The sequence below is a fragment of the Laetiporus sulphureus genome (genome assembly GCF_001632365.1).
Source record: "Laetiporus sulphureus 93-53 unplaced genomic scaffold LAESUscaffold_21, whole genome shotgun sequence".
NCBI lineage: Eukaryota > Fungi > Basidiomycota > Agaricomycetes > Polyporales > Laetiporaceae > Laetiporus > Laetiporus sulphureus.
In genome coordinates this window covers 244,275-268,821 of record NW_024468530.1, presented here as the reverse complement: position 1 = coordinate 268,821, position 24,547 = coordinate 244,275, and the positions used below count along the sequence as shown (strand labels likewise).

General features: G+C 54.2%; 9 protein-coding genes across 9 annotated transcripts; 3 read left to right on the top strand and 6 right to left on the bottom strand.

The window, feature by feature from the left end:
- Nucleotides 1-106: 106 nt before the first annotated feature.
- LAESUDRAFT_812891 (kinesin-domain-containing protein) lies at nt 107-3,436 on the bottom strand (the record flags this gene model as incomplete). The annotated part of the gene is made up of 10 exons (XM_040914440.1): nt 107-206; nt 257-792; nt 859-1,002; nt 1,075-1,197; nt 1,253-1,341; nt 1,401-1,653; nt 1,706-2,011; nt 2,065-2,655; nt 2,709-3,101; nt 3,155-3,436. 10 exons carry the CDS (start codon nt 3,434-3,436, stop codon nt 107-109), a joined length of 2,817 nt encoding a protein of 938 aa, XP_040764035.1.
- Nucleotides 3,437-3,687: 251 nt separating this feature from the next.
- LAESUDRAFT_679813 (uncharacterized protein) lies at nt 3,688-8,349 on the top strand. The gene is made up of 9 exons (XM_040905710.1): nt 3,688-3,878; nt 3,935-6,247; nt 6,304-6,672; nt 6,731-6,856; nt 6,907-7,082; nt 7,136-7,317; nt 7,375-7,637; nt 7,694-7,965; nt 8,014-8,349. Exons 1-9 carry the CDS (start codon nt 3,732-3,734, stop codon nt 8,123-8,125), a joined length of 3,960 nt encoding a protein of 1,319 aa, XP_040764034.1. The 5' UTR covers nt 3,688-3,731; the 3' UTR covers nt 8,126-8,349.
- A 519-nt stretch (nt 8,350-8,868) lies between these two features.
- LAESUDRAFT_188676 (uncharacterized protein) lies at nt 8,869-11,399 on the bottom strand. Its single transcript, XM_040901507.1, has 3 exons — nt 10,559-11,399; nt 9,085-10,501; nt 8,869-9,024 (listed from the first exon to the last, which is right to left on the bottom strand). Exons 1-2 carry the CDS (start codon nt 11,277-11,279, stop codon nt 9,102-9,104), a joined length of 2,121 nt encoding a protein of 706 aa, XP_040764033.1. The 5' UTR covers nt 11,280-11,399; the 3' UTR covers nt 8,869-9,024; nt 9,085-9,101.
- A 121-nt stretch (nt 11,400-11,520) lies between these two features.
- On the bottom strand, nt 11,521-13,374 carry LAESUDRAFT_653841 (glycosyltransferase family 59 protein; the record flags this gene model as incomplete). Its single annotated transcript, XM_040904449.1, has 9 exons — nt 11,521-11,765; nt 11,829-11,971; nt 12,034-12,093; nt 12,147-12,303; nt 12,360-12,488; nt 12,557-12,716; nt 12,777-13,080; nt 13,129-13,217; nt 13,279-13,374. The coding sequence occupies 9 exons, from the start codon at nt 13,372-13,374 to the stop codon at nt 11,521-11,523; spliced, it is 1,383 nt and encodes a 460-aa protein (XP_040764032.1).
- Nucleotides 13,375-13,529: 155 nt separating this feature from the next.
- LAESUDRAFT_653667 (S-adenosyl-L-methionine-dependent methyltransferase) lies at nt 13,530-14,512 on the top strand (the record flags this gene model as incomplete). The annotated part of the gene is made up of 7 exons (XM_040904439.1): nt 13,530-13,596; nt 13,648-13,732; nt 13,783-13,841; nt 13,900-13,967; nt 14,028-14,237; nt 14,295-14,399; nt 14,453-14,512. The coding sequence occupies 7 exons, from the start codon at nt 13,530-13,532 to the stop codon at nt 14,510-14,512; spliced, it is 654 nt and encodes a 217-aa protein (XP_040764031.1).
- A 113-nt stretch (nt 14,513-14,625) lies between these two features.
- LAESUDRAFT_737014 (TauD-domain-containing protein) lies at nt 14,626-15,939 on the bottom strand (the record flags this gene model as incomplete). The annotated part of the gene is made up of 5 exons (XM_040910749.1): nt 14,626-14,730; nt 14,786-14,898; nt 14,955-15,513; nt 15,592-15,855; nt 15,877-15,939. 5 exons carry the CDS (start codon nt 15,937-15,939, stop codon nt 14,626-14,628), a joined length of 1,104 nt encoding a protein of 367 aa, XP_040764030.1.
- Nucleotides 15,940-16,761: 822 nt separating this feature from the next.
- On the top strand, nt 16,762-19,610 carry LAESUDRAFT_653836 (OPT oligopeptide transporter; the record flags this gene model as incomplete). The annotated part of the gene is made up of 8 exons (XM_040904448.1): nt 16,762-17,096; nt 17,159-17,236; nt 17,285-17,349; nt 17,407-18,053; nt 18,104-18,173; nt 18,224-18,439; nt 18,491-19,121; nt 19,181-19,610. The coding sequence occupies 8 exons, from the start codon at nt 16,762-16,764 to the stop codon at nt 19,608-19,610; spliced, it is 2,472 nt and encodes an 823-aa protein (XP_040764029.1).
- Nucleotides 19,611-20,011: 401 nt separating this feature from the next.
- LAESUDRAFT_812885 (uncharacterized protein) lies at nt 20,012-22,182 on the bottom strand (the record flags this gene model as incomplete). The annotated part of the gene is made up of 2 exons (XM_040914439.1): nt 20,012-20,547; nt 20,613-22,182. 2 exons carry the CDS (start codon nt 22,180-22,182, stop codon nt 20,012-20,014), a joined length of 2,106 nt encoding a protein of 701 aa, XP_040764028.1.
- Nucleotides 22,183-22,279: 97 nt separating this feature from the next.
- LAESUDRAFT_700648 (nuclear matrix protein NMP200) lies at nt 22,280-24,025 on the bottom strand. The gene is made up of 3 exons (XM_040906422.1): nt 23,796-24,025; nt 23,518-23,734; nt 22,280-23,463 (listed from the first exon to the last, which is right to left on the bottom strand). The coding sequence occupies exons 1-3, from the start codon at nt 23,962-23,964 to the stop codon at nt 22,329-22,331; spliced, it is 1,521 nt and encodes a 506-aa protein (XP_040764027.1). The 5' UTR covers nt 23,965-24,025; the 3' UTR covers nt 22,280-22,328.
- Between the last annotated feature and the right edge of the window lie 522 nt (nt 24,026-24,547).

Below are 24,547 nucleotides of genomic sequence, written 5' to 3'. Positions count from 1 at the left end.
ATATGAGCGCCTCTTTATCCCAATGTATTATGTATTCATGGTATATCTACGTGGAGGAACATCACAAGAAACACGTCATGATCCAAGTGGCTTTCACGCTCCTCTCCTAATGCCTCGCGCGAAGCTGCCTTGTGCTTTCCTGAGAGCTAGTAAGCACAATGTCGGCCATACCCTCTTCGTTTATGACACGGCTCTTCCCCAATTGTCTGCGACAATCCGGTCAGCATGAGCTCTTGAATTTACGTAGTTTACACACCGCTTTTTCTTCTTTCCTGGGTCTACTTCGCCTCGCAGTGGAACGTATTCAACATCATCTCCGCCATTTGCGACAGCTTCCTGACGAGCCACCTTGTCAGGTACGATGATCGTCGACTCACGGGGCTTCTCTTGGAGCGACAGTTGCATGAGATTGCGTTCCAGACTTGGCAGCTTGTTGTCCCCAGATTTCGCGAGCCTCGCTGCCATCTTTCCAGCCTTAACGTCTGCCTCGAAGACAGGCGATGGGGCTGCACTGAAGTCACGATTTTGCAGGCTGGCAATCTGGCGGTTGAGTAGCTGCTTGCGCATGGGGACGAGCCCATCGTGCCCTGCACTATCAGATGACCGGACAGCATTTTCTTGACTGCTGGAAGGAGAAGCACCCCGAAGATTCCCATTGCTACCTTGTGAAGGTTGACTTTGGGCTTTGGAAAGTGGTTTCACGGACTTCCTCGCTAGAGGGGAGGGTGATGTGCTGCTAGCGGTCGAGGCATGCTCTTCCGAGTCACTCGACCCATCAGATGCCAGTTCGGCCTAGACGAGTTGTGAGTTGTGTCTACATGATCGCCATGCTGTCTCGTGCTAAAACTGGGCACTCACTAATTCGTCTACAAAGTTCTCCGCCTCGTCATCACTCAGTTGCAGCGATGGATACACGACATCTGCAGGCGGAGCTGGTCGATGGAGTCCGGAGCGTGCCATCATGTCGATCTTAGCGTCCATCTTTTTTTCGTGGTTCTCAGCCTGACAAGGCAGAATCCAACAGTGCTTGTGAGCAAACATAGAAAACCCTCATGAAACCAGAATCACACGAACCTCCCTCCTCAGTCGTCGCTCGAACATCTTCTCCATGCTACGCATTCGCTCCTCCATTTCTTCCATGACCTCCTCCCTTGTTTCCGCCTCGATGAGAGCACATCGCATCTCAGCTTCATGCAACTGTTGGAAGGAAAGAATGAGAAGCAATGCAGTTACTTGGATCTGTCAGGCTCACCTGTGCGCGGAGCTGTTCAACCTCGTCGAACAGTGCCTCCACTACTGGGTCTATCTCCCCTTCATCATCCTCATCTTGCTCTTCGTCCTCTGACCATTGAACGTTAGCCATCCAAGCAGGTATCAGAGACGGACCGGCCCGAGCACACCTTCGAGGACTTCCAGATGGGCCTCACTGGCCTTATGACCTGTGCTGCGAGTTGAGATGGTGACCTTCCTCCTATGTGGTGCAATTTCACGACTGCTTTGGGGTCGTTCAGGTTTGTCCTTGAGGACAGGAAGTGGGCGGGAGGTGGCAGTTGGTGCAACGGTGCAGACCTCTCGTGCGAGGGCGGCGAACTTCATCACATGCGAGTTCTCATCATATCCGGTATCATACGGATTGACGTTCAAGATCATCACCTAGTATTGACTGCAGTCAGCATGTTATGATTGAGAGCGGGTCAAGACTTACCGCGCGGCCATCTCCTATGAAGTAGTCCATCAGCACCTCAGTAAGCTTGCTGTGCCTGAATGGCACGACTGCCAGCCCTTTCTTGACATCGCGCGTATCGATGCGGCCGCCATGAGTTGCTAAGCTGCGCGCGACGGCGCGTTGGTTGGCGCGGAGTGTCTCCATGCACTGCCCAAGGACCATGAGCGACTTGTTGATGTTGCCGGCCTCGCGGAGGCGGTCACCCGAGGATTGGGTGTACTTAGTGCGCTCAGATCCCGCCAGATCGACCATTGTGAGACGGGACGTCTGGATTGAGCTGGGGTCCTGGTGCCTCTGTCAACTACATCCCGAAAGAGCAACGCTATGGAGCGACTTACGTTCCGTTCTCCACGATGCACGCGCAAGACCTTGATGGTCACGATAGCGTGGCTCCTTGAGCTTTGGCTGTTTGCAAGCGTCCCAAAGACGCGACGGTGTAATTGCCCCAGTCTTAGGAGCTCCTTTGCCTGTGCTGCGCTGTGCACTCTGATCTGACGTAGGCCGGTGACATACTTGCCCGCGAGACCGACGTCATCTGCGGACAAACCACTATCAGATGGTGGACATGATTTGAGTGCTAGAGCCTTGCGCGAGAGAAGGAGAGGGTTGGACTGCGAGGACGGCAGTGGCATGTTAAGGAAGGTTGACATTGGCCGAGAACCAGATTGAGGAGAGTGTTCGGAGGGATCCACCGAAGAGAATAGGTCGTACACTTTCTCGTTGTATATTTCGGAATATGAGAGCCAGATGGTGTATTCATAGTTCCTGTCTAGCTTCAATACAGTGGGATCGATGTCTTCCCTTATGTCAAGTGCATCATCGAGGATGTCGATGAGAGACGGGCGCCGCCCGCCTGAAGCATTGTGTGGGGAGACATCCTCGAACTCATCATCGGCGGCTTCGATGCCATTGAGGCGAACAGGGCGAAACTGATGTACGTAAAAGTAAGACTTCTCGTCATGCCTTGCGTTAAATGGCTTACCTGACCGTCGCCGTGACGGCCCTCGATGCTGTTAAATATGACATCCAACGTCCTCGGAAGAATACCTGCGCTACCTCTGTCGCTACCACCCTGGACCGTGTATGTCTTGCCGGAGTTTGTGACTCCGTACGCAAATAGCAGCCCGTTCTGGCCTTCTAAGAGGTCCTGCACCAGAGGCAGAGTGGTCCTGTTGAAGAACTGTGATTGCTGAGAATCTGGAGGGAAGATATGTGAGAACGTGTAGATGGACGAGGGATTCAGGCTTGAGAGTCGTGAACTCGATTGCAACTGGGAGGATGGATCGGACATGCGGACGGCAGTATCAGATATGGTATGCAAGTATGGTTCAGACGTTGGTCCGTCCCCTAATTGAGGACGTATCCGCAGGAAGGCCTGCATGCGCATAACGTGAGGGATTAATCGTGCATGGAGACAGTGTACACCACCTTGATCGGTTCTCGTTCCATGTCAGATGAGCACGGTATAGCAGATACATTCATTGTGGAGGACTGTTGGGATGAGCCCGGATGCGCCTCGCTGTCCACACCAGTGTCCATGGAATTCGCCCTGCTGACCAGCGGTTTCCGATTGGTGGCCTTCTTAGCAGTAGCTTTTGTAGTTGTAGATTGTGCCCTTCCGCCCACGTTCGTGGACCGTGTTGCCCTACCTGCAGGCGCAGTAGGAGCTGTTGTGGCTTTGCTACGTGCTGATGAACGCGTCGTGGCCATCTTGGATTTGTGTGTGCGAGGAGAGGCGAAGTTTAAGATGATTGTTGCCGATGAAATGAGTACACAAGTACATAAAATTTGTAGCTCAAGCCAAGTCAGAAATCGTGATAGATGGAGGTAAGCGAAGAGCGACAAAGGTGGCTACCGGCCGCTGAACTGAACACGCGACGTGCAGTGTGACCGCGTCGAGCACGTGACCGTCGCGTCTCAACTCGTTGAAGGCGTCTGCTGCATGCCTTGGACGTGCACATGCCCGCTCTCTTGGATATCCCCTCCTTCTTGCAGCGCAGAGGAAATGGCGCAGAAGGTATCGCCACACAGACGCAGATCCGTCGCCGTCCTCAACCAGGGTGAACGGTCCCGTCATAGCACGCGCAGACGGGCGTACAGCATTGCGCCCGGAGAGAAGCTCAGCCCTGCTGCAAAAGCACACCGCTCCCTCGTGTGTACTGTCCCTCATCTTTTGCATACGTGAAATGTGTGACATGACATATGCAGAAGCCCCGGAAGAGTATATTGAAAGCCCCCGTCGACGCTGACAGCGCGGAGCTCGGCGATGATACCACTTCCATGGATCTCACCGAGGTCAACTCACGCAGGAGCCTCAGCCGTCGCGTTAGCTTTGCCCCCGCAGCCCATGTCCGCCTCTTCGACACCAAGGATAAGGATGCAGCAGAGTCTCAAAATCCTGACGCAACAGACTCTGGTAAATCTCGTGCCCGCCGTCGGAGCTCTCTTCGTACACGATCCTCCGTGGCATTCAGCGAATACGGAGAGCGATCTATGGACATGGACACGGATGACACCGCACTAGCTCCTCAAGATTTCTTGAATATCAGAATGAACGCCGATGCTGTTGCTGAAGACCCCTTCTCCGACGATGAAGAAGATGATATTGATGGAGATATGGAGATCACAGAAGCCATTCGAATGAAGATCGAGCGCAAGTCATCCCTATCGTTTGACCCAAAGCGAAATTCTCTGCCCATCCGTCGTCGTTCATCCGCAATACCCACCACCTCCACTCAAGGCCAGTCAGAGAACCAACCTCCACCACTGCATCATCGTCGATCATCTAATAATAGGCATGAGGACGCGCAGGACAATGACCAGGATCTCACCACGTCATCTAATCAGTCCCACTCGTACACGTCTGAAGGCACCTCAGGAGAATACACGCAGCCCATGGAGTTCACAGTACCCATATCACAACCCCTACGCCCTCCAGCGCCACCCAGTGAGGCGTGGCTTCAGCTGCGTGCCATGACGCATTCCGGGGATGAACCATATGAGCCACCACCCGAGGATTCCGAGGACGACGGCTCAGGCGTGCCCATCCGATATGATCTAGCAGAAGGGGAGCCAATGGAATTGACCGTTGCCATGGGTCGCCTCCTCGAGGCGCGCCCGTCTCTCGGCATGTCTCCTTTACCACCTGCCTTCATCTCCCTGTCTGGGAGAGCACATGATCAGAATGCCACTGAGGCAGAGAGGTCAGACATTCAGGAAGACAGCTTCACCAGCACAGAAAATAGCTTTGCTGACTCCGATGATGGCAATCGTACGATCAATGTAACCAAACTCCGTGCCAGTCTGGGCGGTCAAGAGTCTTCTATGGACATCACGGCGGTCATTAGCAGGACGAATGTAGTTGCAGAGTCGCCAGCCTCAGCCGAGGTTGTCTCGTCGGAAAGCCCCGCACAGCCCACGATAACCGCCTCGGAAGCGACGACAACAACCTCAGCGGACTCTCAAGATTCCACACAGCATGTGTTCCATGCACCTGAAACTGTGCGGCCAAAAGTGTTCAATAACCCTGAAGTTAGGACGCCCGCTCCTCATCGCTCGCCCTCTAAAGTACCGCTGCCGACGGTCCCCAAACCGTTCACCTTCAGCCGACCAAGACCCTCGACGTCCACCAATGGTCCTGTTGCTACTGCCAGTCCAGCTCGTGTGCCGCAGTCTCCAGCTGCTCACTGGATGCATAGGGGCACCGCAGCCTTCGCACCGCCATCTGTCCGCAAATCGCCTATGAAGCGACCGGTGCCTGAAGACGAGAGTACTGATCAGCGGCCTAGTCCTTCCAAGCGCATGGCAGTGGCCAAGCTGCAGAGCTCTCAGCAGGTTGCAGGGACACCTCAGGACAGGGCCGCTAGGCGTTCAAGTGCAGTACGACGGCCGTCGGGGTACTTCGCACAACGGAAGAGCATGGGCGCGAGCAATGTTCCTGCCCCTATCGTTGTTGCAACTGCAACAGTGTACCCGGATGCATCGAAGGAGCCCACGATGCCAGGCGCGGAACCTGAACAAGCACAGACTAGTCCTGATTCTGATTGGGACTTGATGGGTGCGCCGGGAGCCGACATCGCGGATAATGCCCCGCTATACCCAGATGTCGAGCGTATCGTGCGCGAGACTCCGCCGACGCCTTTACAAGCAATGTTTCAGGACCGCGAGGAGACGGCCACGTGCGAAAGAGAAGCGTCTCGACAGGCGGTTGCCTCACCTACGCCGACAAGGGGCTCACCTTCACCTAGGAAAGCACGTGTCGCCTCGCCTGCAAGCACTCCTGTCCAGGCTCTTGCAGATGGAGTATCGCCTCGTATACCGAGCACAGTTCCGTTCCCGATGTCCTCGATCTCGACGCACCTTAGACATACCGGCATCCCTGTTTCACAATCATCTTCAGGCTATTCCGGGAGTGTTGTAACGGAAAAGGTTATATCGCCGAAGAGATCAGGACATTCTACGGCAACAGAAAAATGGCGGGAAGAGGTGCAAGATGAGGATGCAGCCTCGGATGACGAGGGCGTACGTAGGATGACCATTGTTCTTATTGTGCTGCAGTCTGATCTTTCTCATTATAGCCTCCCATATCCATTGAACAGTTCTTCGCGATGACTGGAATTCGTTTCATGGACGAACTTACGATGCCCAAACCGCGGCAATCAGTGGTACCCCCGCCACAACTTCGCTCTCGCGGGCGGCGGCGGTCGTCCATCGAAACGAGTGCTGATGATGAAGAGGATGAAATCCCGCTCGCCGAGTTCTCTGTTGCAATGGCAGTTGAATTGCCCCGACTGGAGCTGTATACGGCTGTTGCCAACGACCTGAGTGCATGGATTGAGGAGAGCAAGAAGATCTGTCTGCAGGTGGAGAAAGAGACGGAGAAGGACACGCCCGAGTTGTTCAAAGACTTCGTCGAGGCGGATGAAACAGAGAAGGGCATATTGCTGGTAAGTAACGTGTCCGATGCTTAATTGCCGACCTTCATGCGTAACCAATTTCTTTTAGCATCAGCTCAAGTTAATCAAAGCCAACAATTACGGCACCGCCAAGTTTCAATGGTACGAATGGAAGATGGACTGGACGAAGCGATTGTACGGCAGAGCTCAGCAGGAATTCACTAATTTGGAAACTGTGAGATTGGCTATTTCCTCGGTAATCACGGCCGTCTCATCAATGCACAGGACGCACAAGCGCTGGCAAAGGTAATCAAACAAGCACAAGAAATGCTTCCTGACCTGCGCGAGGAGTTCGCTCAAGTGATGTCGGAGCTTGAACAAGAACAGGCCGACATCGCAGAGATCGACAATTCAGATCAAAAGTTCCTGGCTGACCTGAAGGCTAGCGTCGCTGAGCAAGAGTGCGTGGTCATTACAGCTCATCCATTTCATATTCGTCTAATGAGATTTTTAGCCACGAACTGGAGCTCTTCAGGTCTGACGTCTCTGAAAACAGAGCGAAGCTCCAACGAATGGAGGAGAAACAAGCCGAACTTGAGCAGCAGAAGCAGGAGATTGCTGCTGCCATCTCACAGACCGAGCACGTGCTGCGCATTCAGAGGGAAAGCACAAGTGTGACCGTGTCGCGGCTAAGAGGTAAATTTCTGCCAATATCCACGAGTACATGCGATCTGTTGCTGAACAGAAGACCAGATGAGCTGGAGGCTTTGCAGAATCTACACCTCTGGCAGGCGACGCGAATCACCGCAGATTTGGCCGAGTCCATCTATGCATCAAGATATTTGATCAGGATTCCTTGTAAGGCGTACGAGCCAATTCCTCTCAAAATCACAGTAACCAGAATGGCGGACGTACGGACAAGAGAACGGGACTCATTCCCTCGTTTCACGGACTTTGGATTGCGCATGGCTCAGCGTATCGTGTCAAACGCAGATAAACAGATAAGCATTCGCCAGGTAAATTATTTCGCTGTCGCACTGAAGACGCATACGTTGATCTGTTCCATCGGCAGATTGTGGAGATGCTGAGCGATTTCTGGTCGTCCTGTTCACAGCTGCGAACGCAATTCACATTCTTGGCTGTCAAGTACCCTCTCTCGGTGGAGGTCGACCCGAAGACGGAAGCAGGCCCCCCAGGCCTTGTCGCGAAAGCAACCGTACTATTTCCCAGCGCGCGTGGCAAAGCAGCTATCTCTTTCAGATTTAGCGAGCAGACATTATCAAGATGGCCATTATCGATTGCTTCACTGGTGACCGATGTAGAGGTTGCATACGGTCGAATAGAGTAAGTGCTGAAACCGTGTAGTGAATGTACCTGACGATGCTTGCACAGGCGGGATGTCATCTTGAATGCGGTCAGACGTCGGCTAGATCAAGCGAGCCCAGTCGACAATCATGGTTGTTTGTTGGATGCTTGTATTGAAGCCACTGAACAATATGAATAGTGGACAACGACTTTTGGTCCGTCCACTCTTGGGACACATTGCCTGTACGTATTGGGATGTAGCCTATCTGATCTGTCCATTGAGCTGGATCTTAATCTATGCGTGTTGTATAAATAGGTATATGCAGAGGATGTATGTAGTTTACAGTATGATCGAGGTCGTTCAGCACATCCTCGCTTGATAACGACCAGAGAGAAACATAGTCAGCGGGAGAGGCGGATAATACATAAATGGCGTCATTGCTGCAAACCGGTTCCACGCCGCCGCGTACGAACCAGGCCTCTCGGGACGCACCTACATGATGATGATGTGCTTGTGAGTAGTTGCTGTCGTCGCATATCGATCGGTGCGTTGGGCTTCACTAAATATTTGAGTGATCTATTAATTGGGTTCTCGTCCGACATGTACAATGGTTTGCAATTACATAGAACAAATGCCGCCACCTACGTTCACCAAATGTCATCCTACAGACTGTACGGACGTTTCTGTAGCTGCATGCCAGTGCAAGCTCCTCGATGAACCATCTGTGGCTACAACCCTGCGTACCCTCCTTGGTATATATGTGTCCTAATGATGGTTAGTTTGCATGGCGTGCGAAGCAGCTGATTGTCCTGTCCTGCCTGGACCACCCCATGGGCTGTGCTGATTGTAATTTAACAAAACGCATCGACGCGATTGCACCATCTCCGTGCTGTGCGGTGTGCGTCGTGCGTCGTGCGGAACCTTCCAAGTCCTTTGATGCTACATATGTCGTCCGATGCTGCAGATACCTTATAGCATGAGGCCCCATGACTACATCGGAGGTGGCGTAGAATATTCATGATCCAAGGCACTTCTGCAGGGGGCGTTATAAATTACAAATACAAATAGTGCAATATGCTTGATGAGTGTCGACAACGCTATATGATGTCAACGAGGTTCAGACGGAAATAGCAGGTGAACGGTTGCAATTTACTCACAGGCGTGCATACTCTGTTCATGCGACTGAGCAAACAGGGTGGACCACGTAAAGCCCAGTCAAGAGCACCGAGAGCATCTCCCTGTCCGCGCGTACGCGCTCGAGCTCGCACTCAGCCAGGTCCCGTACAGAGTTCCACGCACCGACGGCATCGCGCGCACAGAGTGCCAGCTTCCACCGTCCCTGCTGCTTAGCCAGCGTCGCACCATGCGCCACCTCGACGCGCTCCTGCATGCGTTGGAGCGCCTCCTGTACGGCCTGCTCGCGCGCAGTCTGTGCCTGCCGTAGCTGCTCCTCCAACGACTTGATATACTCCATGCGCTCGCTGTCTACGTTGAGGTTACCGTGCACCTGCTCCTCGAGCTGTGAGATCTGCTTCGCGAGCTCCTCCACGTCACGTAGGCGCGCTGCCTTCGCCGTTTGCAGCTGACTCTCAAGCGACTCGATTTCTGCAAGCCGATCCTGCGCCTTCGTCTCGACCGAGGCGAGCTGTAGGCGTAGACGCGTAATGGCTGCAGCATCCTCGAGCGATGGGCCGGCGGCGGCATTATCGAAGTGCAACTCGCTGATGCGAACGGCAGGCGATGGCGTGACATCTGGGAGCAGCACCTGCGATATCGATCCATACGCGCTGGGCGAAGGCAGCGAGCTGATACTTGGGCTCTCAGGCATCGCGTCAGTGCTAAAGCTGACGCTCGGGGAGATCGCGCCTAAACGGAAAGGAGCAGGAATCTCGGAGAGCATATGATCTATGTCCTCATCTTGCAGGGCCTTGCTGTGCTTCGCCAGCTGCTCCCATGATAGGATCGAACCGCGATCCACTCCCTGCTGGATATGCAAGGGGCGTAGGAAAGGTGAGCCGTTTGTTGAACGTTGATCAGGAGTGAGATACGAGAGGTTAGCGCGAGAGGGCAGGAATGGGCGAGAAGGCGTATGCGGATCGCCGCCCTCTCTGATACTCGGTAGACGGAGCCTAGGAAGTATTGGAGTCGGCCCCGAAGGCGAAGCAATAGTGGATAGCATGAACTCCACATCGTCAATGCTATCGGTGCTCGTGCCTTCCGTAACGTCCGCAGCAGAAGCGGCAGCGGTAACGTCCAGGGCAGTGGGGGTGGACTCCGACTCGGCGATCGCCTGAGCTATCTCTCGTGCTGTACGGCGACTAGGAGGCGTCTCTGGTGCCGCGACAGTATGACGTAGCGGGCTTGGGCGCGCACTCTCCTTCTGGCTACCCTGGTCCGAGGATGAGCCCGAGGACGATTTGGCTGACATATTCTTCAACCTGCTCCGGAAGGTGCCGGGCAAGGAGGACATTGACGATGATGCTGACGAGGGAAGATGAGGATCCGTCTGCCGTACCGTAGATACGCCCGTAGCCGTCTTCGTAGTCTTCGCGGTCTTCGACGGGCGAGGGACTGCTCCATAAGTAGGTTGAGACGAAGGTGATGGTGATCGCTTTTGCGTGGTAGCCTTACTTTTCTTTTCCGGTGACTGAGGGCGCACATTGATGGCCTTTGTAAGGTTAACCTTCAACACGGACCGACGACGTATCGGACTAGCTGAGCGACCAAGCTTTCCGCCCGAGGGAGGAATATCCAGTGTAGCACTGCGCTTGTGACCACCGTTTGCCTCTTTCTCGGACACTTTGGCTGCACCTGACTTCGCATCCTGCGGTGCAGGAGATGGAGGCTTCTTTGTGGCCGCAGCGCTGACAAGCATAGACTTGGGCCTATACTTGGGCAACGCGGTACCAGCGTTGGTCGCCTTGGGCCGAAGGGTCGAAGACCGCGTTATCGTAGACTTTGGCGCCAATCCTGACGGTGATGACGACGTATCATCAGAATCCGTCGCACTCGTTTTCTTCATTACAGATACCCGGCGCGAATGCTTGGTGATCGTCTTCGCCTTCGAGTCCGGAGACGCCTCATCCAGCTTCGTGAGCAACGACTTCTCCGTTGCAGAGCAAGATGGTGCGCGGGGCACCCCGACCCCGCTCATGCGCCGCGAGGCCGCATCCTTTGTCTTCTTCGCCCCTTTCTCCTTGTCTCCTCCTCCATCCTTGCCATCAGACTTATGCATCACGTCCGCAAGCGCCCTGCCTACAGAGGTGAGGTTGAGGGACTGTCGAAGCGTGCTCCGTGTCGCAGGCCGTTTCGTGGGCAGCGGGTTGGTGCCAGCAGGAGCTCGAACGGACATGGTGGGGGCGTTCGGGTAAGGACTGGAAGCTCAGACCGAACAGAAATATTTATATACGTTAAAATGGTGACGAGGACGTCGTGGGTGGGAGCGTGGGCGCTGCGCGGGTCGTTGTTGAGTCGTTGCTATATCATTCGCCCAAGTCCCATCAGGACGGGCCGCTTGCAAGCGCGTCGGGTATAAACCCAACAAACATCGCGTAAATAACACGTGTCACGAGACCATGTGCTCTGACAAGCCTCTACCACATGAAGCGCCCTACGCCCGCCCGCTCCTTGTGCAGGAACACATACATCGTCCCTCCGTTGATCGCTCCGTACCACAGTCCCTCCACCAGCGCCGCCCACAGGGGGACGTCCACCACTTGCGCTCGTAGCAGTATATATGGGATGAGGAAGTAGCGCGGCTCCAGCAGCGGAGTAGGAATCAGCGTGGGCAACACGAACAAGGGCACTAGGAGATTCTGCAACAGGGTTTGATCGCGACCTGCAAGACAACGTCAGCTGGTCAGCATTGAATGCGCTCGAGGAGCCCCTGGAGGACACGTACCGATCCGGATGAACCAGGCCCACGCGCACGCGATGTAACCGGGAATTAGGAGATACGGCACGCTAGGATGCAAAAGGAATATTCTACGCCATACATAGAAGGTGTAGTGTCGGTTATCCGAGAGCAGGAATGGGTGGTGGATTCTGCGTGCAGGTTCCAATGATCAGAAAGGCAACAACTTTCCAAAGCTACGGCGGCAACTGACGTGAGCTTCCGTACCGTCACACCCATGATGAGCGAAGCGACTACCGTCACAATGGCGTTTCTAATGAATAGTCAGCCTCTTTGCACACCATGCATGATCCACATTGTACGAACCTCCTGCTGCCGAACATGCGTGTCCATACCTCTTGCACTAGAGCACGCGCCCCATCTTGGCCCAATAATAACGCAGGCCATCCGATGATGGTGGAGAATGCCACGAAATAGTACACCTGTGGTATATGAAAAGCCGGCACATGGTTTGATTTGTCCCCTGTTCACAGGATCGAAGATGAGCGTGTAACTGCGCATGATGAAGGCTTCCCTTACCTAGGACGATACCACCGTTCCATATCACGAAGGCTCCAAAACCTGCGAGGACCAACGCGTATGGTATGAAAGCGGGCAGGATGTCCGGAATCACATAGAACAAGCTCCATAATAACTTTAGCACGTCCCCTACAAGTTCCAGCGCAGTTAAACTTAGTATAATGGCGTTTCATGCCCATACATCGCAGCAGACCCACCTGAGCTAGCCACCAACGCGTCCGGGTCATGCAGCCTGGCCTTCATCTTGGCGCTCTCGGGCACACGCCGGAAGCGCAAGTACATGAGCTGGCTGGATGCATACGCATATAGCACCCAGACGATGTTATTCTGGCGAAAAGTGCAGCTCACGGCGCCTAGCTAGCGTTCTTGTCTCGCCTCAGCGGGCGTCCGGTGTCTCGAGCGGAGCCGGAAACATACCAGAGCTGCGAGCCAGTGTCTGCGCTGCGAGGCGGCGACCACGGTCACCACGACGAACACGAGGCTCGGTACCTCCGTGTAGTAGAGGAAGCCGAAGAACCACGCGATTGGAAAGCTGGCGAGGACGACGGCCTCCGTGGTGGGTGTGAGCAGCGAGAGAGGAGGCCGCACGCGTTGGTGGTAACACAGTAGGCGTGTCATAACTATGGGAAGGACAAGTAGCGAGAGCAGGGGTGTAATCCGGAGCATAGCTAGGTTGCACTTTAACATGAATACCTTCCGAAGAACCAGGCTGAGGACGTAGCTACAGACGGTTCTCAGCAATTGACGTCGAGACTAGTGTGGGTCTTACAGTCCAGGTGGAGTGGTGATCTTCGGATCCCGCTTCCAATAGTCTCCCGCGCAATACGCTTGCGCCTGCGGGACGTGGAAGGGCTCGTCCTAGAAGACCGTCGTGTGTACATCAGCAGGACAGGGTCTGCATGCGTGCCGGCCGACGCACCATGTAAGGCTCTGTAACCTCTTCATTGACCGCTTTCAATGTAAAGATTGACAAGGCCACAAACGCAGCGTAGTACGTAGCCCCGGGGTCCGTCATGGCGGTTGTTTGCTGTGCGCTGTGGGCGCCGGGCAGTGTGCTCTGGATGGATACAGTGATAGGCGCCCATTCCGATCGTGATTCCGCGCGCACGCGCACGCGCGATGTGCTAAACTTATCCTCCCAATCTGGCGGCGACGCCATCCTTCAGCGAGATGATACCGACTCCAGACCTTTCGCATCTGACGAAGGATGACTACGAGCACGTATATGAGCCCGCAGGTATGTCTATTGCAACGTGCTGTAATGCGATTGTTGACTTTAGTTACTTAGAGGACACATTTATACTTCTTGATGCGCTGGAAGAGGACGCAAACGAACTGCGATCCTTGAGTCCGCTTGTATGTCTTGAAATAGGGTACATGTGTCCGTACATTTCTCTATCGCCTAGGCTAAAGGTACCTCTAGTTCAGGGTCAGGCTGTGTGTCCAGCTTCGTGGGCAGCATCCTGGGGCCATCGAACTCATGTATGCGTCTGAAAACCCTCTCCATATTCAATTCTGACGCTGCTTCCCATCCCTACAGTATACCTCTGCACGGACATCAACCCGCACGCATGCCGCTGCATCAAGCTCACCGGCCGACAGAACAAAGTGAGCTCTCGACCGCCCTCCGTTATCATAATCTCCTCAAGAAATGTACACCCATAGTAGATTCCACTCGAGCCCATTCTCGCCTCCTTGGCGGGGCCCTTCATGTCTAGGCTACGGCACGCCGTGGATGTGCTGATTTTCAACCCGCCCTACGTGCCGACCTACATCGAGGAGGCCCACGACGCCCAACACGGCGCTGACATCGAAGGCTCCTGGGCGGGCGGCCTCGATGGCATGCAAGTCACGAACGTCCTCCTTGACAATGTCGAAGTAAGTCTGTCGAGCTCTGCACATCCGATTTTCCACTGACATATGCCTGGAACACAGGATTTGCTTTCGCCCAAAGGCCGGTTCTACCTCGTCGCCGTCAAGCAAAACGACGTGCCGGGCATCCAAGCCCGCATGCAGCGGCAGCACGGTCTACGCAGCGAGGTGTGGCCTCTTCTCTCCGTCTTACCATCGCGCAATTCATGACGTGCTCGCAGGTAGTGCTACAACGACGAGCAGGCCGAGAACATCTCTTCGTCGTACGATTTTTCCGGTGAGTGGGGACAATTGGTATGTGTGTACAGTATACAGCTAGTAGTAGTGGTACACTGTCCTTTTCGTCTACTGTACATAAACGTACAGCCCGACAGATGCCATAGATTGAGTAGGATTATAATTCGAGGCCTTCCAGGGCCGGGATGGGCCGCTCCGCCTGAGGCGTGATGCGAGCGCCGTGTCGGCGTTCCCCGGTTTTCGCAAAGTCGACGATGGCAGACTGTCGTATATTGTTGTCAATTTCATCGGGGAAGTCAAACAATGGAGAGACGTACGTGTGCTGTAACCCTATTGTCCCACAGGACGATGGTGTACGGCTCCCACTTGACGCGTGCCTGTACGTCAGCGCTCTTGTCAATGTGGTCATACAGGAAGTTCAGAATCGTGTCTGAAAACATCCATCGTTTAGCAAGAACTCCGTTGCAAGAGGTACAATTGACGTACCAGATTCCTCCCGCTTCAGGCCCACAATGCGCCTCGTGAACTGCCTGTTGACGAAGAGCGCCTCTTCTCCAGTCACAGGGTGCCTCCTGACAACTGGATGCACGTTCTCCACCGGCTCACGTCGTACGACGCCGCCTCTCTTTCCGGACCTTGACCACTCCGCCTGTTCGACACCGGAGTGCACCGCCTTGAGCGTGCGGAGGAACGCAACGAACTGGGGCGATAGACGCTTGAGCGCGGCGACCTGCGACGTGTACGCGGTGTCACCTCCAGTCTCGGGAGACGAGAAGAGGAAGAGCGCGGTCAGGCCAGGCGGCTGAAGTTCGTAGGACACGTCCGAGTGCCAGACGGTGGAGCTGATCCGGTCCTCGCGCTCAAAGTTGAAGGTGGTATTGGCGTCGCGATATACGAGGTGGAACTCCGGATAATTGGCAGGGTGTCCCGATGTCGGATGGATGTGAAGTCGCCCGAAGTGCCTGCCAAACTCGAGATAGAAATCCGGACCTCTGTCTATGAAGTCCTGCTGATCGCGGAAAGCCACCAGGCCGCGTCTGGCCACCTATGTAGTTATTGTGAAAGAGAACAATGAGTATGGCTATGCAGCGTGGCACACTGAATCGGGCAATCGATGACTGACCTCGAGCGCAAGTTGGTCCAATCCATCGCTATCAAGCGCAGCGAGATTAACTCCGCGCACTTCCTCGCCCAGATGGGGAGTCAATTGGACAACGCTGGTAGCGTTGTCAAGGAAAGAACGAGGGTTCGGGTGGTTCAAGGCACGAGCCCCAGGATCGTGGTGCTCGAAGGGAGTCAGCGGCGGGTAATGTTCGTCCTGAGGAAATACCGGAAGCATATGCGCATATCGGTATCCCTCCTGCTGGCTCGATCCGTCGTTCTTGGCCTGTTCTGATGAAGAGCGCACGTTGACCGTATGGGGAAGCGCCTCTTTGGCAGTTTGGCTAATTGTCTGCGTTGCTGTAGACATGGTGATGATTGCCTTCGGTGGATTGCTCCGCGAGGGGTCTGAGAGGGCGTGATGCGAATGCACCCATGATATAGGCTGTGGCTGGCGCCATCTGCCGCTGTGAAAACGCAATTGCAGGCGTTTGAGGGTGTAAAGCTCGTCAGCGATAGGGACGATGAGAATGTGCTCTCGCCATCGGCACGGCAAGGCCTCGGCGCCTGCCCAAACAACGCGTCAACAAACGAGATTAGATAACGTGCATCACTCTGGTCACGGGGCGTGTTTATTGTGTGTGCATCTCTCCCACGCTGCCCCGCCGTTTCGCCCACAGACAATAGACTGATAGCCAAGAATACTCCTTTGCCCGTGCCTCGCATGTAATTTACGCTGCAAAGCATGGTCTGCTCGGCCTCATGGCCTGCCCAGCCGCCCTGGTGCGCCGCAGATATCATTCGAAACAGATGTCTGGAATTAACTAACGAAAGATGAATAACAGTGAAACTGCGTGCTGACGCAGAAAGACAGTATTGCGCACTCCATATGGCGCAGATTGTGCGGTAGCTGTATAACTGGCGCCGTGCATGGCGAATTTCTTGTTACGATCGGATCGGACGTCTCTCTTATTGTTCGTTGACATCGCATACCATCCTTCTTTGGTATACCATGGACCCAGTAAAAATGTGGAATGGACTCATGAACAATTAGCTACCGCGCGTAGCAGCCTTCTAGGAGACAGCCGACCACTATGAAAGGGGCCATGTTTTGTGTCCAGGTCATTCAAAGCCCCTCCGTCCCTGCAGCCCCCCTTCTCCTTCGCTTTTCCGGTCTGTTACTTCGTCAAGGATGGAGGCGAAGTCCAGCTCTTTCTCTCTTCCTTTCCCTCAGATGCTGCGACAACGCAACCCTGTACCCGATGTCCCAGAAGATGTCGGCTACATCAAGCTGCACCTAAATGATCCCAATTGGGACCTCAACCAGGCTTCGCCGACCGCTAGCGTCGGCTCTGTCGAGCTCAATGACAAAATTGAGAGGACGTCTTCAAGCGGGTACTCATTCCGTAGCACTGAGCTGGATACCGAGTCGCAAGACGATTCGACATACAAGGACTCGACGTACAAGACCACGAGCTCATCATCAAGAGCTCATCTTCGAGAAGCAGACATCGAGGAATTCAACGAGTGAGTAAAAATGCGCTAATTTTCTCACCATCGGCAAGTGATCGCTGACGGTGCATCGCTAGTGAATCTCCATATGCGGAAGTTCGTGCTGCAGTATCTAACATAGACGACCCGTTGATGCCAGTTAACACATTCCGAATGTAAATGTGATATTTTCTTCCTGAGTTCATGTCTGACTCTCCTTGCAGGTGGTTTCTCGGAATTGTTCTTTCTTTCATCTTAGCTGGTCTAAATCATTTCTTTGAGGAGCGATGTCAGTATTACCAATGCCAATGCATGGTGTTCTATCGCGCTAATAAAATATCCGCAGATCCATCCCTTGCTATCAGCGCCCTCGTCGTTCAGCTTATCGCTCTCCCGCTGGGCAAATTCCTGGAGTGGCTCCTTCCCACGAAGCGCTTCAACACCTTTGGCTACGTCTGGTCGCTAAACCCTGGGCCATTCAACATCAAGGAGCACACCGTCATCACGATCATGGCCAGTGCGGTGTACTCCGATGTCTATGTCACGACCGTCTTTGCGACACAAAAAGCATTCTTCAACCAGTCACTCACCTTTGCATACCAGATCCTCCTCGCGCTTTCCACACAGCTGCTCGGCTACTCCTTCGCAGGCATGACGCGCCAGTTCCTCGTGTGGCCCGCGAGCATGATCTGGCCGGGCGCGCTAGTGTCCTGCGCACTGTTGAACACGCTGCACAAGAACTTCGGCAAGAAGGAGAAGCGGCACATGTCGCGCGAGCGATTCTTCCTCTACGTGTTCATTGCGAGCACCGTGTGGTACTTCTTCCCAGGATACATCTTCACCGCACTGAGCGTGTTCAACTGGGTCTGCTGGATTGCGCCGAAGAACCCGACGGTCAACGCGTTGTTCGGCTATTCGACGGGTCTCGGCATGGGCTTCCTTACGTTCGATTGGTCGATGATATCCTGGATTGGCAGTCCATTGGTCACTCCTGTAAGTGCGGCCAGTACAAGGCTTTTGAGCAATTACTGACTTTGTTTCAGTGGTGGGCGGAAGCAAATATCGCGGTTGGTTTCGTGTTCTTCTTCTGGTTCCTTGCCCCAATCTTGTATTGTACGTACCAGCATGGTCTTTCTTCTTTCGTGAAACTGATGATCCTCTAGTCAAGAACATCTTCTTCGCCAAGTACATGCCGATTTCTGCTGCTGGGGCGTATGACAATACGGGAGCATCCTACAACATCTCGGAAATCATCACAAACGGCGTCTTTGACGAAGTCAAGTACAGGGCCTACTCCCCGATGTTCCTCCCGACGACCTTCTCGCTTGCGTACGGCATCCAGTTTGCGGCCATCTCGGCTGTGTTCGTGCACACTTTCCGTACGTTAGCCAATTCTTCACGATGAACTCCTTCTGATCGTGCAAGTACAGTCTGGTACAGGCACGACATTGCTCGCCAGCTTCGCCGTGCACTGACGGACGAGCGTGACGTGCACGCTCGCCTGATGATGGTTTACGCGGATGTTCCTTGGTGGTGGTACGCGTCCCTCGGCGTCATCTCCTTCATCCTGGGCGTCATCGGCATTGAGGTCTTTGGCACTGGCCTCCCCGTCTGGTCCTTCGTTATTAGCATCCTCATCGCCGTCGTCTTCATTATCCCCGTGGGCATGATCCGCGCCATCACCAACCAGTTGCTGCCCCTCAACGTCATCATGGAAGTGCTCGTCGGCTACATGGTTCCGGGAAAGCCTGTCGCAATGATGCTCTTCAAGACGTACGGCTTCATCACCGTCACGCAGTCACTTTCGCTCGCGAGCGACATGAAGATCGGGCACTACATGAAGATCCCGCCGCGCACGCTGTTCGTCGCGCAGACCCTCGCAACGGTCATCACCTGTTTCGTTTGCGTCGGGGTGCAGATATGGCAGTTTGCGAATATCCCGGACTTTTGCCAGGCAGATCAGAAGGACTACTTCACCTGCCCGGACGTTGACACGTTCGCAACTGCATCGATCATCTGGGGCGGTATTGGCCCGCAGCGCCTCTTCTCGCCCGGACAAATGTGAGTTACAGTCTCTTACCAGCTGCTTCAAGTAGTCTGATCATGACTTTTCCGTCTAGTTACAACCCAATGTTGTGGTTCTTCCTCATCGGTGCCTTCGCGCCCATCCCATTCTACCTTCTTGCCCGCCGCTACCCGTACTCCATCTGGAGATACGTAAACACGCCCGTGCTATTCGCCGGCCTCGGACAGATGCCGCCCGCCAGTGGAATCAACTACTCCTCCTGGGTCATGGTCGGCGCATTCTTCCAGTGGTTCATGCGCCGCTTCCACTTCCGCTGGTGGATGCGCTACAACTACATCCTCTCAGCAGCACTAGACTCGGGCGTCGCTCTCACCCTCATCCTCATTTTCTGGTGTCTACAGTATCCCAAGGGCGGTGTCTCCATCAACTGGTGGGGAAACACTGTCTGGCAAAACACCTACGACACGCTCGGCATGCCCTTCCTTACTACGAATACTTCGTTTGGTCCTTTAACGTGGTCATGAACTGTTCCGATTCACCTCGATTACCCCTTTGTAGCATTATTATATCATTATGAACGTTTGCGCACGCCTCTGCTCGCATCGTACACGTCCAAATTTTCTTGTGCTGTAGTCACTTGCTTGCCCTTTCTTCACACCTGCAGGGACAGTCGGGGCTTCGTTCCTCTTTCGACTTTGTTACTTGTGCGACTGTACTACGATCCTGTATCTCATGGCACGAATTGATACCAAAGCAGAGCTTCCCCGCTCGGGCCGCATGTAGACGGGAAGATATGACACAGAGTGCAGTAAATATGAGAGATGACAAAGCCTAGATGGGGTAACTTGAACAGACTCTGTCGTCCTTTAGGTACGGAAGAAGGCTTTTGCGAATGCAGCAATCACTCGCGTTATCGAGAGTCATGCTATGATGCACAAGTCCGCAAACTATAAGGGGCTGTATGCGGATGGAAAGCTGAGGTCTTTAATCCACGACTAGCAGCGAGCGACCCAGGGCGGATGTGAGCTGGCCGCAAACTCGGCGAGGATAGTCGCAGCCGTCCGAGAGACATCGCTCTTGCCCTACGGAAGCCCGCTATTTGCTGCCAATCTTCCTTGGTAATGAGAACACGTCTGCCTTGGTCGCGCAAATAAATGTCCTTGGACGCCCATACCCTGCGGCCCAGCTGTTCTTTGATTCTTTCCGTGATACGCCCTATAGCGTCTGCTACATGGATCCGGAAATCGTTCAACATCTGTAGATCTTTCCGTATGACTTTCAAGTGGGTGTCGATGTCAAAGGGCTTTTGAGTGGGAGAAGAGGGACGCGCGGGGGCGTCAAGGTCAACGTCGAAATATGGCATTGGCGGAACCTCTGTCGATGGCGAAGCGGTCGACGAGGGGATGAAGAAGCTATTGGAAAAGGGTTTGGGCTTCGACGAAACAAGTTTTGGAGTACGAGCTGAAGAGAGAACAAACACAGCATTAGTTGATGATAAATAGGAGCAAGACATCCAAAAAATGCACCAGTAGCTGTAGTGCCTTCTTCAGACGCATGTACATGCTCTGGCACGGCCGACCGCTCAGTGACTGCCTCATCAATTTGCGAGTCCTGGCCCTGTATAACTATACCAGCAGCTTGGTCGGCATCTTGCCATCTCCTTCGAACCTTTGCATAATACTTGATATGGCCCTCCTTCATCTTGATCACCAAGGTAGCCTTGTCTAATACCCGACGCATTAACTGTACGTTCTTCTCCCGATTTGCCACCCCGAAGACCGCCACCATGATGCTTCGATTGATCCCAACCCTGTGCCGCACCAGCTCAGAACGAGGCTTTCGGGCACAGTCCATGCGCAGCTGCCTATCTGCGTCTTCCTCGTATCGAATGGCGTGGAGCATATAGTGCCGCGACAAATGGGAGTATCCTGCCCTCGACGCCCATTTCAGCAGCAAGAGGAATGTGGTCGTACTCGGCTGTACGTGAGGTGGTTGGTAAGAGGAAACTCGAGGGTTGGAAATGCCATAGTCGTCTTCGTCTTCCTCGTCGAATGGCGGCGATGTCGTCAGGCTATGTGGTGGAAGCGGCGTGGTGAGAACTTCGAACATCTGCACCATTTTTGAGATCGACTCTCGCTGACCGTAGAAGTCCAAAACTACGTTGAGGGCCTCGGTAGATAATGGTAGGGGACTAAGGAGGGGGAAACTTACACCCTCCACAGGTAAGTTCATGGAAGTGTCTTGGCCCTTGTCCCAGTACTCCAGAGGAGGTCGGTCTGGAAACGAGGGATCAACGCCGTACGCGTACGTCAGCAATTTCCGGAACCCTTCTTCGTCCACTGTCGCCGCGAATACTCGAATCACCAGGTCCATGTTTGCAGAAGTAATATGCACATTGTGCATAGACATCTCGTTCAGAATATCCACACAGAGACGCGTCACTTCCTTGACGACGTGCTGTCGTAGTTCTTGTGGACATGGCAGTGTCAAGCGATGGCAGAGAGCTTGAAGACACAATCCGTACGTTTTCGGGACCTTCTGAAGTCCAACATCGGTAATCTCTGCAAGGACTTTCATCGCTCCCAGATGATGACCCACTGCAGCGAATTGATCCAAGACGAAGTGGTAATCCTCAATGTCAGGAACCTGGTTCGATGCACGAATACTTCGAATGATCGCCTGAAAGCGAGCTTCGAAGGGATGAACTCCTGGTATTCTCCGTGTCCCCGGAGCGAACTGTAGAGCCGTGGTGCGTAGCTTTCGCGCAGAAGGCGTGCATTTACGCAGAACGGAGCGATGAACCTCCAAAGGCAACTTCTCGTTTCCGAGAAAGTTGAGCAAGTCGACGTAGCATCCCCATACACGGGATGGACCGGAAGAAGTGATAGTCAATATCCGTTTGAGATCTGCAAGTTTGCTCGCGACGACGGCGTCCCTAGGGTCGCTGCCCTTGACTTCCCAGTTCCAGACATCAGCAGGAGAGATGGAGACAGCGGCGCGACAAGAGGTCGATGTGTGTAGAAACTGTCTTCGTGGGAGTTTAGGCGTTGGTACGCGTTTTGGCAGACTGATTCTCTTGAAAAGACTGTTGGACATCGAGTCCGAGCTCGCCGCCGAGCGAGGAGGGGCAGTCGCAAGGTGGAAGTAACGTGACCGCTGGGACAATAAAAATCTGTACAAGCAAACGGCCGATCGGTTATAGCACGGGTAGATTACAACACGGGAAGAGCACAGAGTAGTATCTACGCAGGCAACCCCCAAATCCTGACCTCACGCCCGCTTGCTCCCCAAATCTCTTTTCCTGCCTCGCCGAACACCAAATCCGCGACCTCTCCTCCCTCTTCAAAGCGTACTAGTTCCTCCCAGGTCTTGTGTGCGTAGATCCGCACACCCTCGCTGCCCGCGACACCCAACAGATGGGCACTGAAATCGTAGGTCACCTTATTCACCTTGAAGCCCTCGCCAAGATCAATCGAATGGGCGATCTTCGGCTTGCGCAGGTCCCATATTGCAACTGATGAGAGAGAGTCGGGTGCAAGCATGTGATAGCCGTTCTCCGAGAAGCTGAGAGTCTTGACTGTGAACGGCGCGCTATCAGGAGGGGAAAGCGTGGCAGCAACATCTCCGGAGCGGATATCATAGACCTGGATGGTCGAGGTAGGAGTACCGACAGCAACGAGGGTGCCATCGGGATGTACGCCGAGGGAAGCGAAAGGCTCGTCTGCGACCGCTGAACGATATACGAGCGTGCCGCTCGTGAGATCATGAAGAGAATACGTGTGATCTGCCGACGCGATCGCAACGAGCGTGCTTGTAGGATGAACTGCAAGACCTGTAAGCTCGCCCTTGTGCGTGCGGATTGTCGCGCGGGGTATATAATCGTTTGAGGACGCGTCATATGACCAGATTTTCGAGAGCTTGTCCGCACTTGCAGAGATGAGGAGCATGGGCTCGCTCTCGTCGAGTTCCTCGCGAATGGCGACATGCGTAATCTTTTTTGAGTGGCCCTTGAGCGATGCTAGCACCTTGTCTGTGTCACGGTCATAGAGCTGCACGATTTTGTCGTTTCCGCCAGTGAGGAACTGAGAGGGATGCTTGCTCGAAACAGCCAGTGCCGTGATACCAGCCGGCGAGGGCGAGTGCAGGGAAGGGATCGTGTGTTTTGCTGTGAATGTCCTCACTTCCGCTGGAGTGACATATCCAGCAGGCGCCTTGCGCTTCTTGCGTTGCGCAGAGAGCACTTGGTGAGTTTCCTCAATTTCCTTGGCGACCGCCTCGGGGAGGACACCTGTTTCCTGGCCCGCCTCTGCCATCTCAACGTCTCCACCAGCCACAGCTGGCGCGACGCCCATCGTGGCAGACACACTTCCAAGCGCTCTGCAGCAAGCGAGCGTTAACGTCAATATTCTGCACTTCGACGTGATTACTTACTCTCGAGCAGCATCGCGCTCGCGAATGAGACGCGCGACGACACGCGTAGCAGCGTCCTGGGAATAGAGCGCGTAGCTCAACTCTTGTCGCAGAGAGTTGTATTGTTGCTTGAGCGAGAAAGTCTCGAGCATGAGCGCATCCCACTCATTTTGCAGGGTATGGAGTAGGGCAGGGACCGAGGTGGCAGATGGCGGACGAGGAGCTGACGCCTTCGGGTCTGCGGGAAGGATACATTATGAGCACCAAACAAAATGTGAGCGAGACTTCAGGATACGTACTAGCTTTGACGGTAATGAGGTCCGATTCCTCCAACTTGTCACCCGTTATAGGATCAGTGCCATTCTCCGTGATGTACTTCAAAATCAGCCTACGCTCGTAGACATGACCTGACTTCTGCGACACGACGGGATCCTGGGGTGGCTCGCCTGAGATTGAGCAGAAAAACATTGCGTAAAAGGCCACAGGTCAGTCCGTGTTCCGTGTTGTGGGCGTTGAAGACAAGTTGCAACTTGAAGATTGACGCGCACTGCAGACGCGCGTTTATTTCCACGTCTATCATTGTTGGCCACAATCCAAAGGTGTCTCTCTTGTGCACCACCATGTCGAATAAGCAGCGGCTCGTTCTCTCAATCATCGACTTCCTGAACCATTCCATTGAGGATGGCACTGTTAAGCAGGACGACAAGGAGAGCCTCGAGGTGGCAAGTGCGTTCCTCGTCTAAACATTCTTTCATCTCACAACCCCATTGACGTAACCTGCAGTTCAATGCATCGGCGAGGCCTTCGATGTCGACCCGTCCGACGAGGCTCAAAGAGGACGTTTCAGCGTGCAGCCGGCGACGCTGCCGTCCATCTTCGACGTCTTCCTGAAGACTCGCGACAAACTCGCAGCGCCGTCCCCGGCCGCGACCGCGACCGCTGCGCCTGCACCTACGCCAGTCAACATAAGCGCAACCGACAGAGAGCTGGCAGACAAGTTCAAAGCGGAAGGGAACGCACACATGTCGGCGAAGAAGTACGATGCAGCCAT